Source organism: Moschus berezovskii, chromosome 24 (assembly GCF_049115385.1).
Source record: "Moschus berezovskii isolate FMDL1 chromosome 24, NW_MosBer_1.0, whole genome shotgun sequence".
Lineage (NCBI taxonomy): Eukaryota > Metazoa > Chordata > Mammalia > Artiodactyla > Moschidae > Moschus > Moschus berezovskii.
In genome coordinates this window covers 39,723,790-39,742,399 of record NC_142483.1, presented here as the reverse complement: position 1 = coordinate 39,742,399, position 18,610 = coordinate 39,723,790, and the positions used below count along the sequence as shown (strand labels likewise).

General features: G+C 43.9%; 1 protein-coding gene and 1 long non-coding RNA gene across 4 annotated transcripts in view; one reads left to right on the top strand and one right to left on the bottom strand.

Moving 5' to 3' along the window:
- LOC129548040 (uncharacterized) overlaps positions 1-18,027 on the top strand; it is a 147,360-nt gene extending 129,333 nt beyond the window's left edge. The window contains exons 5-8 of one of the 3 annotated variants that reach the window (XR_016036169.1): positions 3,333-3,444; positions 7,714-16,056; positions 16,654-16,747; positions 16,898-18,027. This is a non-coding gene — a long non-coding RNA (uncharacterized LOC129548040). Of the gene's footprint in view, positions 1-3,332; positions 3,445-7,713 lie in introns of all 3 variants that reach the window. The other 2 variants (XR_016036170.1, XR_016036168.1) reach the window with 2 other exon arrangements.
- ITPR1 (inositol 1,4,5-trisphosphate receptor type 1) overlaps positions 59-18,610 on the bottom strand; it is a 360,426-nt gene continuing 341,874 nt past the window's right edge. Inside the window, exons 57-58 of the mRNA XM_055414365.2 lie at positions 11,076-11,237; positions 59-1,401 (exon numbers count right to left, since the gene is read on the bottom strand). Coding sequence (XP_055270340.1) covers positions 1,315-1,401; positions 11,076-11,237 — 249 coding nt within the window. The 3' untranslated portion in view covers positions 59-1,314. The remainder of the gene's footprint in view (positions 1,402-11,075; positions 11,238-18,610) is intronic.

Genomic DNA, 18,610 nt, shown 5'->3' with positions numbered 1-18,610 from the left:
TGGAATAGCTCTGATGATGTAAAGAAACGTCTAAATGAAAGCCATCACTCGGTCACAGTATTTTATTCTGCATCATTTATTAAATATTTTTATATATGCATTTACAAACTTTACTCATTTCAGAACTCTGCTTTCAATACATTTTTAAACTTTTTTTGGTAGAGTCTCTTGTAAAATGAGATCCATGTACAAAACTAGGCAACAGATATAAAAGATTCCTCTCATACTTTTCATCCATCAAGCAAAGAAATCATGTGACAAAGAAAAAAAACTCAAATGTGGCTCATTCACAAGAATAACATGTCAGTGTTCAAACTATGAGTTCTAATGGGATATATCATATTTCATCTCTATCTGGATGGCTATAGTTTAATACTTCTTAGCTACTGTAGCAGGTTGGTTCCGATGAAGAAAAAAATCAACTCTGTTTGGACTAGATCATCTAGAGACCATCAATTATTCATTTCTTTATAAAGTGACACCAAAATTCACCTTGGAGATGACATTGATGGGCTAGCAGTATGCATTTACCCCAAACGTGGCTTAGAAATTTCCCTTTAAAAAATTCATTAACTTGGCAAACTAAAGTCTGAGCCTCTAATTTAGCACTCTTACTTAAAAGACATAGTTTAAATGATCAATTCAGAAGCCTAAAAGTATCTTTGAAACTAACGTTGCTTTTCTTAAAATGAATGCTGACCTGACAGTTCCGAGGCTCGGAGCACCGTCGGTAGGAGACAGAGGCACTGGTGCCGCTAGCAATGCGAGGTACTATCACCGCAGGATAATTATATGGTACAAAACGCCTGGGGGCCTGAAACTCACCAGTAATATGATTTTGGCAGCAGCATCATTTAACCATTTGTTACATACTATTAACACACCAGCTTCAAAGATGTGCACTCCCCTTAGGATACACAGGAGTTACAAATTTATGGTGATTGCATAATTGGTATTGCACAGTTTTATAAAAAACATAAATACTGGTTATTCTAGATTTAAATACAAAATACATGTCATATACTTTTAAATCTATAATGTGGTTCAAGTGCAAGTCAGGTGCTTTCTTTAGTCCTTCCCAAAAAGGCATTTTAAATACTTTTTTGGCACAAATGAAATTTCTGCCAACAATTCTAATTACAATACATATATCCAAACCTGGAGAGTAGCAATCATATACATACAGTATAAAACTGAGTATTTACAAATATACTAAGCATAAATGTAACCTCTGTGGGTGAATCAGAACTAATTAGCCAGACCCACACTAAAAATAATTTAAAAAGGTAAATACGATGCCTTTAGTTCATTTGCTTATGCTGGTTGCTGTGGGTTGACATTCATGTGAGGAGGATGTCCTAGAAGACCAATTCTTTGTTTCTGCTTCCTTTGTTCTGTCATCTGGAAAGTTAAAAAGTTTCATCATTAGACCCAGACACTTCCTGTACGTCAAATCGTATTCTCAACCATAGACTTACCTCTGTGGTTATGGTTTATACTGAAACCCACTTTCTACAAATAGCATACCATTAGTATATCAAACACACAACTTCAAAAAGGACATCTACCTGGGCAGAATGGGGAATTCTGTGCCCTAGTCATGCAGTGTGACATTCAGAAACTCTGCTTGCTACTTGTTTCATAAAGGAACAAAAAGCAATTAAAGCACAAGATTCTTGTTTCCCAAATCTACATCCAAATAATAGCTTTGTACGAGAGTTGTGACACTAAATGCTCAAGAAACTGTCTAATGTGTTATAGAACTCTAAGTTTGAGAGAGATTGAATCCATTGTCTTCAGGGTGTCTCAGTTATTCTCCAGTTGTTCTTGGATAGTTTTGAGAGAAATAAAAAAAATCACACAGCGTTTCTAGGAAGATGAGAATGTCCTTAACACCTCAGGTCCAGGGTGACTGAATAACATAAATCATGGCCTGGCACTCAGTGACCAGTCCTCACCTCCTACACACACTAAGGTCAGGAAAGATCATTTTCTTAAGGCTGCTCAAATGAAACCATGTTTTCAAAACTGCAAACAAGTTGGGACCTTTTATTTGGCTGCTGAACTAAACCAGTTCTCATATTGACAGGTATGCCTATCTCAGTTCTGCCTATTTCAGGGCATAATTAACTCCTTGTATTTACATTTTTCTTAACCCAGTTATCCCAACTCTGGATTTGATGCTGGGCATTCAGGTCAATTAAGGTAAAAAAGCTATATGAAATATCAGATAAAATTGTTATCTATAAGTGGTCTTAGATCCTGCTTCTAGATTTTTGGCTTCTTAAAATCAAAGAGGAATTAGGTTTTAGTAGTATTAATATAAAGAATGTGGGCACTGGAATCAGACAGACCTATTTCCATAAGGTTTTATGTTGTTGTAACTTTTCAAAGTCTGTTTCTTCATTCATATAATGAGGGTAATAATTCTGACCTCAAACAGAGGATGTATGTAAAATTTCTAATAGTGTCTGTCACATTGTAAATGCTTAAATCTCAGTTTTCACCTGGACTAATTTTTGGTACAAAATACCCCAAGAGGAAGTAAAATGAGAGTAAGTTACCTCAGTTCAATTTTAAAGTAGTTATTTTGCCTTATTTGAAACAGCAGTTTCCCTTTCATATCAAAATACTATGTTGAGACTCCTATGAAATGCCTTCAGTTGTATTTTAGGAGAGAAGAGTTACAAGGAGTATTTCCAAAAGGTAACTTTTTACAAAGCCTCTTAAGCAGAGTTGAATTAGGGGTATTCTGCTAGCCTCGAAAGTTTCCTTAGACGAGTGACAAATCTTTAAAGGAGGTGTCATGATCCTCTACTATACTTCACAGACTCAGCTGCAGGAGAGTCTCCTGTGACTCATGAAAGAAATTGACAACTACATGGTGATGCAGTAAGTCATCTCACTGCCTGATACTTCACATACTCAGCCCAGACTTTCACCTCCAAACTAGTCCCTGGGCAGGTAGCCTTGAGAAGGATTCCAACAGAACCCACTCAATTTAATAATCTCCACATTGTTAATGATTTAAGAATCTTGGTGGGCTCAACTCATCCTGATGGGTACTCAAAGCTTCCATTTAAAGATGCTGAGATTTTTCCATGGTTGAAGTTGGCCACTGAAGTGTTTCCTGAATTTTTTCTGTAAATTTCTACTTACATTTGAGGTGATCTTCTCTGTATGTAGTGAAGCCTCATGCCTGTGTGTCCAATCAGCTTCCTGTGACTTTTCAATCTATTGGCTATTCAGTCATTCTCTCAAAAGCTTCTAAAACTGTGTTCGTTATAGCAAATGAGCCAACCAAGGGCACATCTTCCCTCTCTCTTCTACAGGTAGCACCCGATAACTCAGTGGTAGTCCGACTCTGATTCTCCAGGTTTGTCTTCCTAAAATAACGATTGCATCACCGTCCTTCAGTCCCTGACCTTGAAGCTCCCTACTGAGGTGAGTGGCCAAAACCTTTGTTCAAGCAGAGGTTGTGCCTGGAAATTTCAAGAACCTAGCACATACTTCCCTGGGGCTTCTTCCTTGGTGGTTCAGACGGTAAAGAATTCAGACGGTCTGCAATGCAGGAGACCGAGGTTCCATCCCTGGGTCGGAAAGATCCCCCAGAGAAGGAAATGGCAACCCACTCCAGTACTCTTGCCTGGAGAATTCCATGGGCAGAGGAGCCTGACGGGCTACAGTCCAGGGGGTGGCAGAGAGTCAGACATGACGGAGCGACTAATACTTTCACTTTCAGCACATACTTGTTTCCTATTTCCCTAGAATAATAGTTCTTAAACTTTGGCATGTGCCAGAAGCACCCTGAAGGCTTGTTACAACACAGATCAAAGGGCCCACAGAGTTTCCATTGAGGAGGCTCAGGGTAAGGTCGGTGAATCTGCATTGCTAACAGGTTCCAAGGTAGTGTTCACTCTGTGTGTGGATCCAGGACCACACTGCTGCTCGAGAAGAGATTTCTCTGTCTCAGAAATAGGCCAAGATCCTTATAAAAGTTACATTTTCATTTACTTGAAGATTTAAAAAGTACTTTGGGTACATTTTCTCAAAATGAGATCTCAGGAATGATTCTCTGCAGTTGAGCACATGGTCGGCACACAAATCTGACTGCCTGAATTCTGTTTTGATCAACCATGGCCTTGTAGACAGAATGGCTGTCATCTAAGTGAGTAATCAGTATTAAAGTACCAGGGGCAGCTGCTTAAGTATCTGGCCCTTTGGACACGGTCCTCATCCAGTGATAATTATATGGGAACAGTAATGAAAGAAAACCAAGTAGTTCATATACTTGGATATCTTTTTTTTTTTTCCAAAGTATTCAAGTATATGAAAATGTAACTCTCCTGTTGATCTTGGCCTATATCTGAGATAGTCAGTGAAACAGACCCCACCCTGGGACTAAATTTGGCCTGTAAGAAACCAAGTTCCACACTGCTGACCAGGTAAGTTTCCCTGGTCCCTTGGTACACATTCTCACATAATTCCTGGCCTTATTTATTAGCTCAATTCAACCTACCTACCTGTCTGTCTACATAGATTCACATACACTATGTATATCTTATTTAAGGCATCGTTATTATCTGTTCAGTTCAGTTCAGTCGTTCAGTCGTGTCCGACTCTTTGTGAATGAATGAATCACAGTACGCCAGGCCTCCCTGTCCATCACCAAATACCGGAGTTCACTCAAACTCATGTCCATCGAGTCGGTGATTACCCATATCAAAACAAAGTCTGCCCTTAGCACATTCTCTCTGGACATTTGAAACAAAATTGACTAGATAAAAATATCCATCAGATTGAGATCAAAGGTAAACAACTCACCATTTTAATACTGAAAAATCTATTTTGATTAGTGCAAAAGTCCCATTTGTAGTAGATACATTGAAAAACCACCAAAATCCACATTTTGCTAAGGATGAACATTTGAAGCAATGTTCTTCTTCATAAACTATATAGAGACTAGCTTCAATTTCTGTATGCCTTCTTTTTGACTCAGTCTAAACAGAAAGCAAATGATATGGTAGCTTTACAGGTCAGAAGCAACCAAATGTCTAAAAGATTTTTCATGAAAATAGTGTCAACTGCAAATGGGCAAAATCTGCTGTACCAGTGTAAACGATTAAGGGCTTGCACTGCAGGAAAAGTTCATCCACAGCACACGGAAGCTGCAGCCTGCCTTCCTGTCACAGTAAGGCCGTGGCTACTCCGATTCTAAGCAGCCTGGAAACTCCAGTCATCACAACTGATCTTTCAGTTCAGTTCAGTTCAGTCGCTCAGTTTTGTCTGACTCTTTATGACCCCATGGACCGCAGCACACCAGCCCTCCCTGTCCATCACCAGCTCCCGGAGTCTACCCAAACTCATGTCTATTGAGTCAGTGATGCCATCCAACCGTCTCATCCTCTGTTGTCCCCTTCTCCTCCCGCCCTCAATCTTTCTCAGCATCAGGGCCTTTTCAAATGAGTCAGCTCTTTGCATCAGGTGGCCAAAGTATTGGAGTTTCAGCGTCAACATCAATCAACATCAGTCCTTCCAATGAACACCCAGGACTGATCTCCTTTAGAATGGACTGGTTGGATCTCCTTGCAGTCCAAGGGACTCTCAAGAGTCTTCTCCAACACCACAGTTCAAAAGCATAAATTCTTCGGCACTCAGCTTTCTTCACAGTCCAACTCTCACATCCATACATGACCACTGGAAAAGCCATAGCCTTGACTAGAAGGACCTTGGTTGGCAAAGTAATGTCTCTGCTTTTTAATATGCTATGTAGGCTGGTCATAACGTTCCTTCCAAGGAGTAAGCATCTTTTAATTTCATGGCTGCAGTCAGCATCCACAGTGATTTTGGAGCCCCAAACATAAAGTCTGTCATTGTTTCCATTGTTTCCCCATCTATTTGCCATGAAGTGATGGGACCAGATGCCACGGTTTTAGTTTTCTGAATGTTGAGCTTTAATCCAACTTTTTTTTTTTTTATAATTTTTTTTTCTTTACAGTTAAAAGTATTTTTATTAAAAAAGCACAAATGCAAAGAAATGAACAGAGGAAAATTTATGCGTCGAACCTGGACTGGTCACTTATGATAATATACATATTATTATCATATTCCAACTTTTTTACTCTCCTCTTTCACTTTCATCAAGAGGCTTTTTAGTTCCTCTTCACTTTCTGCCATAAGGGTGGTGTCATCTGCATGTCTGAGGTTATTGATATTTCTCCCCGCAGTCTTGATTCCAGCTTGTGCTTCTTCCAGCCCAGCGTTGCTCATGATGTACTCTGCATATAAGTTAAATAAGCAGGGTGACAATATACAGCGTTGACGTACTCCTTTCCCTATTTGGAACCAGTCTGTTGTTCCATGTCCAGTTCTATCTGTTGCTTCCTGACCTGCATACAGGTTTCTCAGGAGGCAGGTCAGGGGGTCAGGTATTCCCTTCTCTCTGAATTGTCCACAGTTTGTTGTGGTTCACACAGTCAAAAGCTTTGGCATAGTCAATGAAGCAGAAATAGATGTTTTTCTGGAACTCTCTTGCTTTTTCAATGATCCAGCATATGTTGGCAATTTGATCTCCGGTTCCTCTGCCTATTCTAAAACCAGCTTGAACATCTGGAAGTTCACAGTTCACATATTGCTGAAGCCTGGCTTGGAGAATTTTGAGCATGACTTTACTAGCGTGTGAGACGAGTGCCATTGTGTGGTAGTCTGAGCATTCTTTGGCATTGCCTTTCTTTGGGATTGGAATGAAGACTGACCTTTCCCAGTCCTGTGGCCACAGCTGAGTTTTCCAAATTTGCTGGCATATTGAGTGCAGCACTTTCTTTCACAGCATCATCTTTTAGGATTTGCAATAGCTCAACTGGAATTCCACCACCTACACTAGCTTTGATCTAACTGATCCTTACGGTCCTATAAAATCAACCATGCTCCTAAGGACGAGCCTAAAATACTGAAAAGTACAGCTGACGCCTCTCTCAAGGGCAGGTATACTGACTCACTGTAAACGTACAGATAGTCACATTCTGGGTCCCCAGTGTAGTGGTCCTCTAGAGTTCCCCTGATAGACGGTGTCTCACGCTCCTGCACGACCATCTCTGAGAGGTTTCCATGGCAGTGACTCAGATCCTCTCCCTCAGGTCAGGCAGAATGAAGTGCTGCCTTTTTCTTTACTCCCAGAGCAAACTTTCAAATTTCTGTTACATACTTACCATGTTGAATTCTAATCTGTTTACCTATTATTTGTCTCCCACTCCAGACTCTTAGTTCCTTGAAGAAGAATAGGCTCAGCTCACCTTTGTAACCCCAGTCCCTAGGGCTGCACACCACAGGTGCTTAGTAAATGGTGGCTAGAAGAACAAGTCAGTGGTTTGGGAGAATGGCATTGAAACATGTATATTATCATATGTGAAACAAATCGCCAGTTCAGGGTCGATGCATGTTACAGGATGCTGGGGGCTGGTATGCGGGGATGACCCAGAGGGAGGATAAGGGGAGGAGGGAGGTGGGAGGGGGGTTTGGGAGGGGGAACTCATGTACACCCGGGTGGATTCATGTCAATGTATGGCAAAACCAACCAATATAATATTGCAAAATAATTAGCCTCCAATAAAAATTAAAAAAAAAAAAGAACAAGTCAAAGGGCCCGGCGCACAGTGCCTTTGCTGGAGTACGCCACGCACTTTCATGCCTTTGCTCATGCTGACTCCCCTCCAGGGCTGCCCCCCTGCTGCGTCTCCTTATGTTAGCTCTGAAGTTACCTCCTTGTCAAGCTGTAGGAGCTCAACTCCTCCGACACCCCAGGCCCCACGTGCCCCCTAAGACGGACTTCATTCTGGTGGGTGGGCCCTAGTACTTTTCCTGCTGTATCCTGTTGTTAGAGGTCTGCTTCTTTCTGGATAGATCACGGTATCCTAGAGGGCAGGTGTTACCTACGGCCTCTTCCGTGATCCCAACACAGGCTAAGGAACACAGACCTTCAGGTAAGGTTTAATATCCCATTTTCCAATCTTACATGAAAAACACCAAACAATATACCACGTTAATATAAGAATTTCAAGCACTACTAGTATTCCTAACAACTACTGGATTGGCCAGGAAGTTCTTTTGGGTTTTTCCATAACATTTTAGAATCACATTTGTATTCAGAATCTCTTGGGAGGGGAAACTTGAAGATGAGCAGCATCAGGAACTAACACTTAGAATAGCAATTTTAGTTAACTGTTCTTGGCAGTAATAGAAAAGCCACTAACCAGGTTTTTACTAGTATCCTTGATAAGAATTTTTTCTTCTCAAACTGGTATTTGAAGAAAACCACCATCGGAGAGGTCAATAACAATAAAGATTAAAGCCAAAGACATTCAACTATCTTTGCTCCATTATACTGCTTTTTTGGACCAGAAGATCTGAAAAAATATCTAAGTGATGAAGCAATTTTTGTATTTTCCAGCACTGTTACTACTGAATGGTATTCTTTCATAGCTGGTTTAAAAAATATCTTATCACAGAGTTTCTCGTTCATTAATCATTTGTGGGCTTTTTATTTTTTAATTCAAAACTTTTTTTCCCTTTGGAGAGCAAGAATTCTCACAATTGCCATTTAAGAACCAGCAGTTCTCTGCCTATCTGCATGACTTTTTATGCAGAAAAGGTTAAGAAATCTTTAGGATTGTTACACACCAAATTAACAAAATGTGAATCTTTTCAACAAATTGATTCTCCAAAAAATGCTTCAAAGCTTTGCTACAAAGTCAAAAGAAACCAAGTTTCCCTCAGTAAAAGCAGCAACACTGTTTTTCCTGTAATTCTGGACACCTTAAAACCTAAGCAGATCAATCCTGGTAAAGGTACTTTAGAATAAGTTACTGGTTTCCTCCTATTTCTTTTTAGACTATAACATCTTCTAGGAAAAAGTGGTTCAATTTCAAATTCATTCATAAGGGTAAGGTTTTCTGAAGGGTGGTTCCAACGGCTCACTTTATAAAAAAAAACGTAAAAAGAGCTGAAACCAAGCAGTTTAAACCACACTGGTTTTGATGTCACTTAATGAACCTTAGTTCATATGTAATCATAGTTTTACATAGTTTGTTCAAGCCAAAATTCTGGCTTCATAGAAACAATCCTGATGCCAACTCTATGATCAGTTATGTAACATGGCAATGAATGTATCCTTCTTAATGTTTAAGTATTGATATATGATGTGACTTCTGAAACTCTCTTAAAAAAATGAGTAAGAATTGAAACAGTCAACCATGAAAGGCAAACAGGGTACAGTGAGGAAACAAAACAAGGGAAACGCAAGCCTAGCCTGCAAGACCAGGAGCTCCCGCCTACTGTTTCCAGCAAAGCTGGGTGAATTTCCCAACAGCCTGCTGTCTATCTTAGTATCCTCAACAAACAAAAGGATGGAATTGGGTCTGATGCCCTCTGCGGTTTTGGGTATCTCGTACACCTATGTTTCTGGGTGAATGCCTCAGCTCCACTCACTCCTTAGGCCAAGCTCACTGCGTTGCGAAGTGTGCATCGTTGAAACAGCTTCAGAACCACCCTCAGGGAGCAATTCAACACCCCAGATTCTCAGTGTTGAGAGGACAGGCCGGGCCTACTTGCATGGCATTTACTACCACAGAGTACCCAATAATAGCTTCAGACATGTTTACACATGGTACTGTATAGAAAGCTAATTGCTTCCTTTATTTAGGTCTGTTTTAAATCAATTTCTCTTATGATTTTTTGGCATCTAATTTAAAGTACCTGATTTAATGGCGATTCTTACAGCCACAGCTCTAAGGGAGAGGAAGGGAGCTCAAGCATCGCTCCATGCGTTAAAGAGCTCGCCTCCTTCTGGGGGGTAACACAAGCAGTGTAGCAGACAGACTCGTGCATCAGTGTAGTTCTGGGGACCATTTGTCAAGTGTTTCACAGCAGGGTGAAAGACTCAATAAAACAATAAGCAAAGGAAACTAGTTGTAGTTCTATAAGTTTTACTTATGCAGCTTATTACTCATTTGAGGGGGCTACCCAGTTCGGCACCATAGACAGCCTTCATAAATAAGGCTTTCTCCTCTCATTCGTCTTTATATTTGCACCTTAATACAAATGAAAGAAATGAATTTGAGGCCAGATAGTATCTTGGGGCTCGGTTTGGAATAATTATGCAAAGTAGGACCGCTTAAAGTGACCTGGAAACCACCTCCAAGGAGTTTACTCTAGGGGAGTCCTCACTAGGTACTATGTTCCCCAGAGTAATCAGGCAGCTGAGGGTCTACCTTACCACTTCCCTCCGGGCCAGCCTGGCCTGGTAACTGCTGCTGTGTAAAATGTATAATCTCATGTATGGAACTGATTAAAAAGCTTTCAGCGCGGTGTGCAGCATGATCCCAATCAATGAGGCTGAGCGCAGGTTCTCCCAGCACGGAGGTCAGCACCTGGTGACTGTGAGTGCTTGTTTTAAGGGGGCCAGGCGAGGGCAGAAAGAATGCCCCCTTCCCTCAGCTTATGTTAGGGACAGGCGGCAGGCTGCAGCAGCACCTGTGTGGACGGCTAAGCTCGGTGAGGGCGGCGGTGCATTCGGAGTGCTCCCTGTTGTGCTCCCTGTCCCACCCCCAGCACCTGCCTCACTGCCTGGACTAGGGTTTATCCCCTGGATGTTGAATGGAAGTACCTGGGGAGAGGAGCTGATAGTTCTGAGGGCTGAAAAGAAAAGCCAGAAACAGCTTGTCATCTTCTGTCAGTGAAGACGACAGGACAGTTTTACACACAGTTTTCCTGGACAGCGCTTCACTGAAGTAGTTTGCATTTTCTCATTTTCTGGTTTTGTTTTTCACATTAAAGCCTCGTCCTGAGCAGCACTGAAAGTAGTGTCAGAGGCTTATCCTGTCAAAGAGGCAGTGAGGGGGAACGGAGGGGCACCTGATGGACTGAATGGGCTTACCACCCATTTGCTTTTTTATCCAGATGATAAACTTCAGCAATGAACAGGAGCACTACTGTTTCGTTTTTTGTTCCCTCACCAAATTTGGTGTGTATCGTAGTGGTGTGTGTATGTGTGTATAGGCAAGGAGGGCTCTTTTCTTTACCTGGTCCTTTAATTCTGACAGCTGTCCAGAGAGGTTGGTGACAAGCTTCATGGTGGACTCCAGCTTCTCCTGCAGGTTCCTCAGCTCATTCTGTTCTCCCTCCGAATCGCTGCTGACCAGGGACATGGCTCTCATCCTCGGGAACCAGTCTAGGTTTCTTTCCTAGAACCCAGATGGAAAAAGAGGGCGTCACTTCCACCAGCAGAAACCACAGAGGCGCTCTGACCATGCCGTCCTGTCTTGGCAGCATTGTTCTTCAGGCTGTTTCCGCCTGCTGCAGAACTAATGCACTGCACTGTGTATTAAAAACAACAACAACATTCAGTATGTATCTTTGGAATTGAGTAGACGTAAACTCTCTTAATTCCTAGAAGAAATCACTGTAAAATTACACAGGGGTCAAAGCGGGTTTCCAAAGTTCCTCAACTCCGAACACTAACACTGCCGTTCCATCTGTGATCTCTGCAAATTACAGAGCTAATGAGATCTGAGTCTTCAAACTGTGGTCCCATATACACAATACAACTTGCTGTTTTAATCACTTCGAGGTGTACAGTTCAAGGGGCATTAAGAGCATTCACTCTGCTGTGCGACCATCACCACCATCCATCCTGAGGGATTCTTTACATCTTCCCCAACTTAAACTCCAAAACCATCTGCAAACAAACACTCTAGAAGTGAGTGGATTTTAAGATCCCGAGTGCTGTGGGATTTGCCAGCTGCCTGTATGGGGTGTGCTTGGCAGACAACTGTCAAGAGGCTGCAAACGGAGAGTGGGTTCAGCTGCCCGCTTTGTGAACTTACAAACACCACCCCTCGCCTCTTGCCTCCTGCTCCTCCACGCCTGAAATGGCTGGCCTGTGCAAGAAAGGCCCATTCAGTCTCCTCCCCTCACCATCTCCACCCTTTCTTTCACTTCCCACATTTTATTTCTATCCACGCTCTTGAGGTTTTTCCCCTCTGTCATGTCTGTATGATGGAGACACGGTAGTAGGGTCCTACTGCATAACTCTCTTCAACTCTGCTTTCAGTAACATCACACTTGCCATTTGAAATGGCCATGGTGTTAGGATTCAAAGTGGCAAACACGACAAATCAGTCCCCCCTCTTTTCCCAGACATTTACCAGCACAAAACTGGTCCCTTCATCTAAGTGAGATTTTGGCCCCTTCATCAATATTGCCCAAAGGCAGGCCAGGTAGATTCAATGCTTGGTGACTGCAATCAAATTGCAAACTTGAAAGAGAAACAGATATCCCCTTTAATGCTCCTGTATCTGAAGAGAACTGGACTTTTAGGACTAAAACACATATGTACTCTGAAGAGAGCAAAAGGATACTCTTAGGGGTTACATGAAATTTGTGATGATGAAAATGTGTTCAACTCAACTATAGAGCAGCTTAGAATTCATAATAAATACTTCAAAAATATTGGTTCTGCATTTACACATTAAGGAGAAGATTTATATTTGTTATTTTGAAGTGACAAAGACGTTATTCCAAGTAAGTCAGAGGTCCACCCTTTCTTTTAATACCTGTTGCTCAGACCTGTAAACACAATTTCTCACTGCTGGTTAACAGAATGGACAAGACTCTTCCTCCCACCTCACTTCTCTTTGCCCACATCTGCTTTTCTCCCACTTCTCCTAAAAAGTACGCTTTATAGATAAGTGCTGTACAGAAAGGTAGGAATGAACCACAGAGAGGCTTCATCAGCCGGAGGTAAGGGGAGGAAAACCTACTCCTTGCACATCCACGGGTTATCATGTTTCATCTGGGCCGTTCTGATCTCCTCGGGATAAATTCTGATAAACATTCAAACACAAATCATGACCAGCCCACCCCCACCCCCCAACACACACATGCAGAATTTGCTACCGGTGCTTTGTGTACACCAGAGGTCAGCAGAAGTTTTCCGGGTAGTATTTTCTGGTAGGATCTTTGGCTTTCTGGACCATATGACTCTGTCACAATGAATCCACCATGTTGCCCCCAAACAGCCATAGACAAGTACACAAGTGAATGGGGTAGCTGTTTCCCAATACAGCTTCACAAATCCTGGCAGAGGGCCCACTTTGTTCTACAGGCCAGAGTTTGCCAACCTGTCATACACAATACAAGGCATCAACATACTCAAAATCTAAGAACAAAATCCCACAAGACACGTCTAAATATTAAAAAGCAAGACAACTGTGTCTTGACCTAATGTGATCTGGCAATATAGAAGCCAAACAAGAACTAGTGGATAGTATCACAAAGAAGGCACCACACTGGCAACAAGGTGTCCCATCTACTTTAAAGCGTTTGCTTAAGACATGTGGGGAGTCTCTCATCTGCCTGCATCCTGAGACCAGGAACCACCTGAGTACAAACTTGAAAGAGACTAAAACACAGCAGACCCTTGACAAACACTTGTGGACGCAAGGAATGGTAAATCCACTCTCCTGGGTGGCCTGGTAACTAATGCTTACACGGTGAATCTCAATTGTTCAGAACGCCTCTGGGAGGAGGAACATGACACCGTCTCCCTGCCTGTGCCACACGCCGTGACCAACACTCCCTTCACATGTGCCCTGACAGTAGCCTCCGCTAGTTCTCATCAGCTTCCCTCCACAGAGCAGTAGGCAAAAGAGCATTTGACAAATATATTCCGTTTTGAGGAGGACCAGCCTAGAACTCTGGACTGTTGCCATGGCTGCAATCGGTTCTCTGCTCTATCTACAGCGAAGAGAAGGAGAGCAGACATCTGAAAATGTTTAAGCGCAGCAGCGATGCTGAAAGGCCAGCAGTCACTGATGGCACTCACCACCCCGAGCTGTCATCACACCTTCCCCCTTGGTCCCTCTCAGGGAGGAATGGCCCGACTGATCAGGAGAGGGCGCGTGGAGGGGACGGGTGTCTGGGGGTTACTGAATCTCAGAGCTCAAGCCCCGTGGCAGGAGGAGAGATGGGTGGGCCAGGCTGGTGGACCGTGAGCCCAACTGCAGCAGACCAGCTGTGCACGCGAGGCCGGACATCCACAGGGATGGCTACACAGGTCTGCACACTGCCTCCCGAGGAAGCAAGGTAAAGAGGAACGACCCCAAGTCCCACTGAAACCGTCAGACTCTGAAGAGCACACAGACACACCCTCCATGGGGGTACCACAGACATCCTGTCGGGAAGGTGTTCCAAGATGGTAGGGCAGAACCCAGCCCCAAAGAGAGGGCGACTGGTAGAGGGTGGGGAAGAAGAAAATCCCTCTATTTCACAGGAGGGAATGACCCGAGGGCGCTCTTCAGCCGTTTGAGAATGACCTGGTGTTTACAAACTGTAAGCTGCTATTGCTTAGTATATCTGGAAGGAAATATTTGCTAGTTCTTTGGATTCAACTCAAAAGCATAAGCACTCTCGGAAGAAAACATTTTAAGAAATACAACTGCTTCAGAAGTCTTTACGTACTTGGTGTTGCTGACCCAGCAGCGAGGCCCCTGCACTTGGTCCCTGCCTCCTGGGCCTCGTTAAGGTGGTCATGGCTTTGCAACCTAAGTATGAGCCAGGGTTCCAAGCCAGAGTGCTTGCAGTTTAGTTAAGGAGAGTGGCTGTTTCTGTTAAAAAGCAGAACTGAAGAAAGCAGCTAGGCTGTGTCAAGGGAGCGAGAGTCAGGTCAACGTCGGACGTCGCTGCGGGGGCTGTGAGTGGTTGGTGTCCTCTTCCTGGAAGGCCTGGGTCTCGGGGAAGGTTTGCACTTGGCCACACGAGGGGTCAGTGCGAGGGCTATTCAGCAGGTGGTTACGCACAGCCCGGAAACCAGAGTGGTCCGAGCTGGGGAGGAGAGCAACAGACTGTGGTGGGCACGTGCGCGATGCTGGCTGGATAGCCGGACCGGTAAGGCAGGGAGGCAGCAGGGACAGCAGGTGGTGAGGAAGGGCAGAAGGTGACCTGGAGCCCCTGCCTGGTGAGGCGCGGGGGCAAAGGTGAGCATGGTCACCAATGGAACGTGCAACTGTTGAAAATGGCCAGAGGATTCACCTCGAACCTGGCTCTCAGATCTTTCATATGTTCATTGGCTTAACAAATCCTCCACAAAAATAGAAAACAGCTTTCCAAACAAAATCCACATTAAACAGGTCTTCAAAAGAATACAGAAAATCGATGCAAAGTCTGCACGTACCTTAAAGAACATGTTCTTCTCATTCTAAAGAGCAAGTGACCAAATAACCATAGATGGAAAAGAGACTTTGTTCACAGTGGATTCCTACCTTCTTCCGTGGGGTGTGTGATGTGATCCCATGACTCCTAAGCAATGGTTTCAGAAAGGCCTCTGACAAATGCAAAATACACAGACCCCATCCAACAACCGATTACTGAAAAGACTGTTGATAATTTCTGTGCCTGGCACAGGGCTGAGTGCTGAGGGTCTAGAGACAGGATGGCAAGGTCCCTATATCCCCAAGGGGCGGTAGTGCCAGGAATGTGACTGCAGGGCATGGCTCTGCACTTCCATGGACCCCACTGCAGTCTCAGCTCCACGTGCTCGGTGCCCAGTGTCTGCTGGACCGGTGAACGGGCTCCACTGGCCCTAAGGTGGCTGCTACTGGCATCTGTGCTCCTCCCCTCAAGGGTCAAGAGATGCACTCTGATGCTGTTTGCTTTTGCTTTCTCTGTGCTTCTGTACACCAGCTCCCTGTACTCCTGGGGATGAAGACCCTGTCTAAGGGCTACATAAAGCTATAGTCAGAAATAACGCATCTCATTAGAATGTCCATCTTAGTCAACGGTTAACGACTGAAAATACATTAGCCTCAAAATATGCCCTGGAGCAGAATATGAAATTGAATCAGATCTAAAGGTAAAACCCCATGATTTTATAGAAATGTCATCCTTTCCACAGGTCACTTTGGACCCTGTGCCTGGATCCTAGTGATAAGTCTTCATTCTCCATCTCACGAGAGTCTTCAGTGCAAACGGAGGGACAGGATTTCCTGGTCTAGATACTTCCTGGTGACCAACTTCAAGTTTCTCCCTTATAGCCCTCCTCTAACATTTACATCTAACAGTAAGAAGCAGAGTTGGGGGCCCCAGTAGAATCCCAAACAAGGGAACCTAAGTGCCCTGGCCAGTGGGTGTCATTAGCTCTTCTGCCCTGACATGGGAATGTACCAAAAATTTGAGATCCTCGGTGTAGCCAATATTTTACTTAAATAATCATCCTGGCTGTTAAGTCAAATCTCAAATTACCAACGAGTATCTAGTAGTTCAAATTAGCTATTCTGGCCAAACTGTGCTCTCCATTTCCACTGGGTTTTACATCCTGTGCGGTAGGGTAAATTCCAGTGCAGCATGAAGGCTCCTCACTAGCACGACCTGGCCACACAGAGATCTGAATCTCTACAGGAAAAAATCCTAAGACTATCCCAGCCTTAGCAGAGGAGCAGAGAGAGAAGTGACTTTCAATCTAGCTCAGCCTTTCACACCGAATGCTGAGCTGGTTACAGCACCGAGTGGCCCCTGTGAAGTGCGCACCCCTACCTCTCCAGCCAGCCAGACTCTGAAGGTCTCTGAACGTTTGCAAACATCCCACCTTCACGTCTATTCCAGGTCAAAAACGTGTCTCAGTGTCCCAGCTTCTACTGAATTTTTGAGAAAGTCATCTCCAGCGAAGACATGTTTATACATGAACTCATCTTGGCGGGTGTGTGTGTGGTCAGGAGGGTGGGGCTGGGCGAGGGCTGGTGGCTGCACCGCCTGTCTGTCGGCCACATCTGTCGCCCTGGGTCTGGGAGCCCCTCTGTGCTTCCCTCGCCCTCCTTGCTGCTGGCATCTCACATACCAATGTCCTTAGGCACTGTCTGCCCCAGGCCTCCTGCAATCCAGCCAGTGCGGTTCCCGTCACAGCAAGCACTTCCTCTGTCAGAGCAGACAAACCGACTCAAGCCACAGCCGGAAGCAGGCTGACCACAAGTGCTAAGGTTCTGGTTAGTTCTTTTCTAGGTAAAGTTGGAAAAGTCCCTGCAAAGCAAACACTGAAGTTTTAGACACGGGGGCGGCACTGACCTCTTGAAACGTTCTTGACTGGAAAGAGGGACGGTGTGTGTGTGTGAGAGAGAGAGGAGAGGAAGTTGGATTGTATGATGCAAATGCTAATCATTCTGAGAAGTGTGTTTTTTTTTCTCCCTCTTCCCAGGTTCAACTGAAGAGGCAGTTCTAAGAAAGACAGCTGAGGTCATCAGTTACCTCCTCAGAGAAAGTCCACTGACAGTAGTTTTGTTTACCATGTAAACAACACGCCATTTATGGCTAAATCCCTTATTCTTTCACAGCCAGACTAGAGAATTGGGATTTTTTTTTTTTTTTTTGGTGGGGTCATGAGGATAAAAGACAGGGTCACGGGCCAGAAGATGGGTCCCAGGAAGATGGACCTGTAAGCCACAGAGTCCCCTCCACCCTTCAGAATCCCCTTGGGGAAGATTCAGGAGGGCAGAGGTGGCCCTTTCAAAGCAAATGTCAAGGCACTGCACCTTATCTTACCAAGCAGGACGACAGACTGGATTTCCCAGAGTGCCTGGGGATGACTGGAGTGAGGGGCAGCCTGGAAACAGACTCTTGGCTTCATGTATCCAAACCCCCAGAAAATGCCTGGAAGAGGGCGGAGGAGGAAGATGGAAGATAATCCTTAACTTTTCTACAGCAGGAATATATTACACTCAATAAACTTTAAATATTTGCCTCTCTTGTGAGTGAAGGTGATTGTGTGTGTGTTGTGTCCTATTCTTTGCAACCCCCATGGACTGTAGTCCACAAAGCTCCTCTGTCCGTGGGCTTCTCCAGGCAAGAATACTAGAGTGGGTTGCCATTCCCTTCTCCAGGGGATCTTCCTGACCAAGCGATAGAACCTGAGTCTCCTGCATTGGCAGGTGAATTCTTTACCACTGCACAACCTAGGAAGCCCAAGTTAAGGTGATTATTTGCATTAAAGAGGAAGAAATTAATCTTCAGAGCTCTCTTTCCTAAGATCAGAGAAAACAAACAAAAGCCAGAATCTGTTACTTCGGGTGAAAAACAATGATAATGATAGCTGTGCTCAATGACTCCAAAATTGCCACTTATAATATCTATTATACATTTAAAAAGACAAAAACAAAAAAACAAAATGAATCCCAAAGGTAAAAAAAAATCAGCGGTTGGCGGCGGTAGGGATGAACCCTGGTGTAAACTACCGTCTTTAGTTAATAATTATTGTATATTAGTTTATCAATTGTAGTAACTACACCACAGGAAACAAAAGTTATTAAGAGGGGAACTGGCAGGCGAGGTAGGGAGAAGGGGGCACATGAGAACGCGGGACTTTCTGTTCAGCGGTTCTGTAAACCTAAAACTGCTGTAAAAAAGTAGAATCTCTTAGATAAAAGGATCCCACACCTGCAATTTGTTGGTGGTGGTTTAGTCACTAAGTCGTGTCCAACTGTTGGGACCCCGTGAACTGTTGCCTGCCAGGCTCCTCTATCCCTCGGATTCTGTAGGCAAGAATACTGGAGTGGGTTGCTATTTCCTCCTC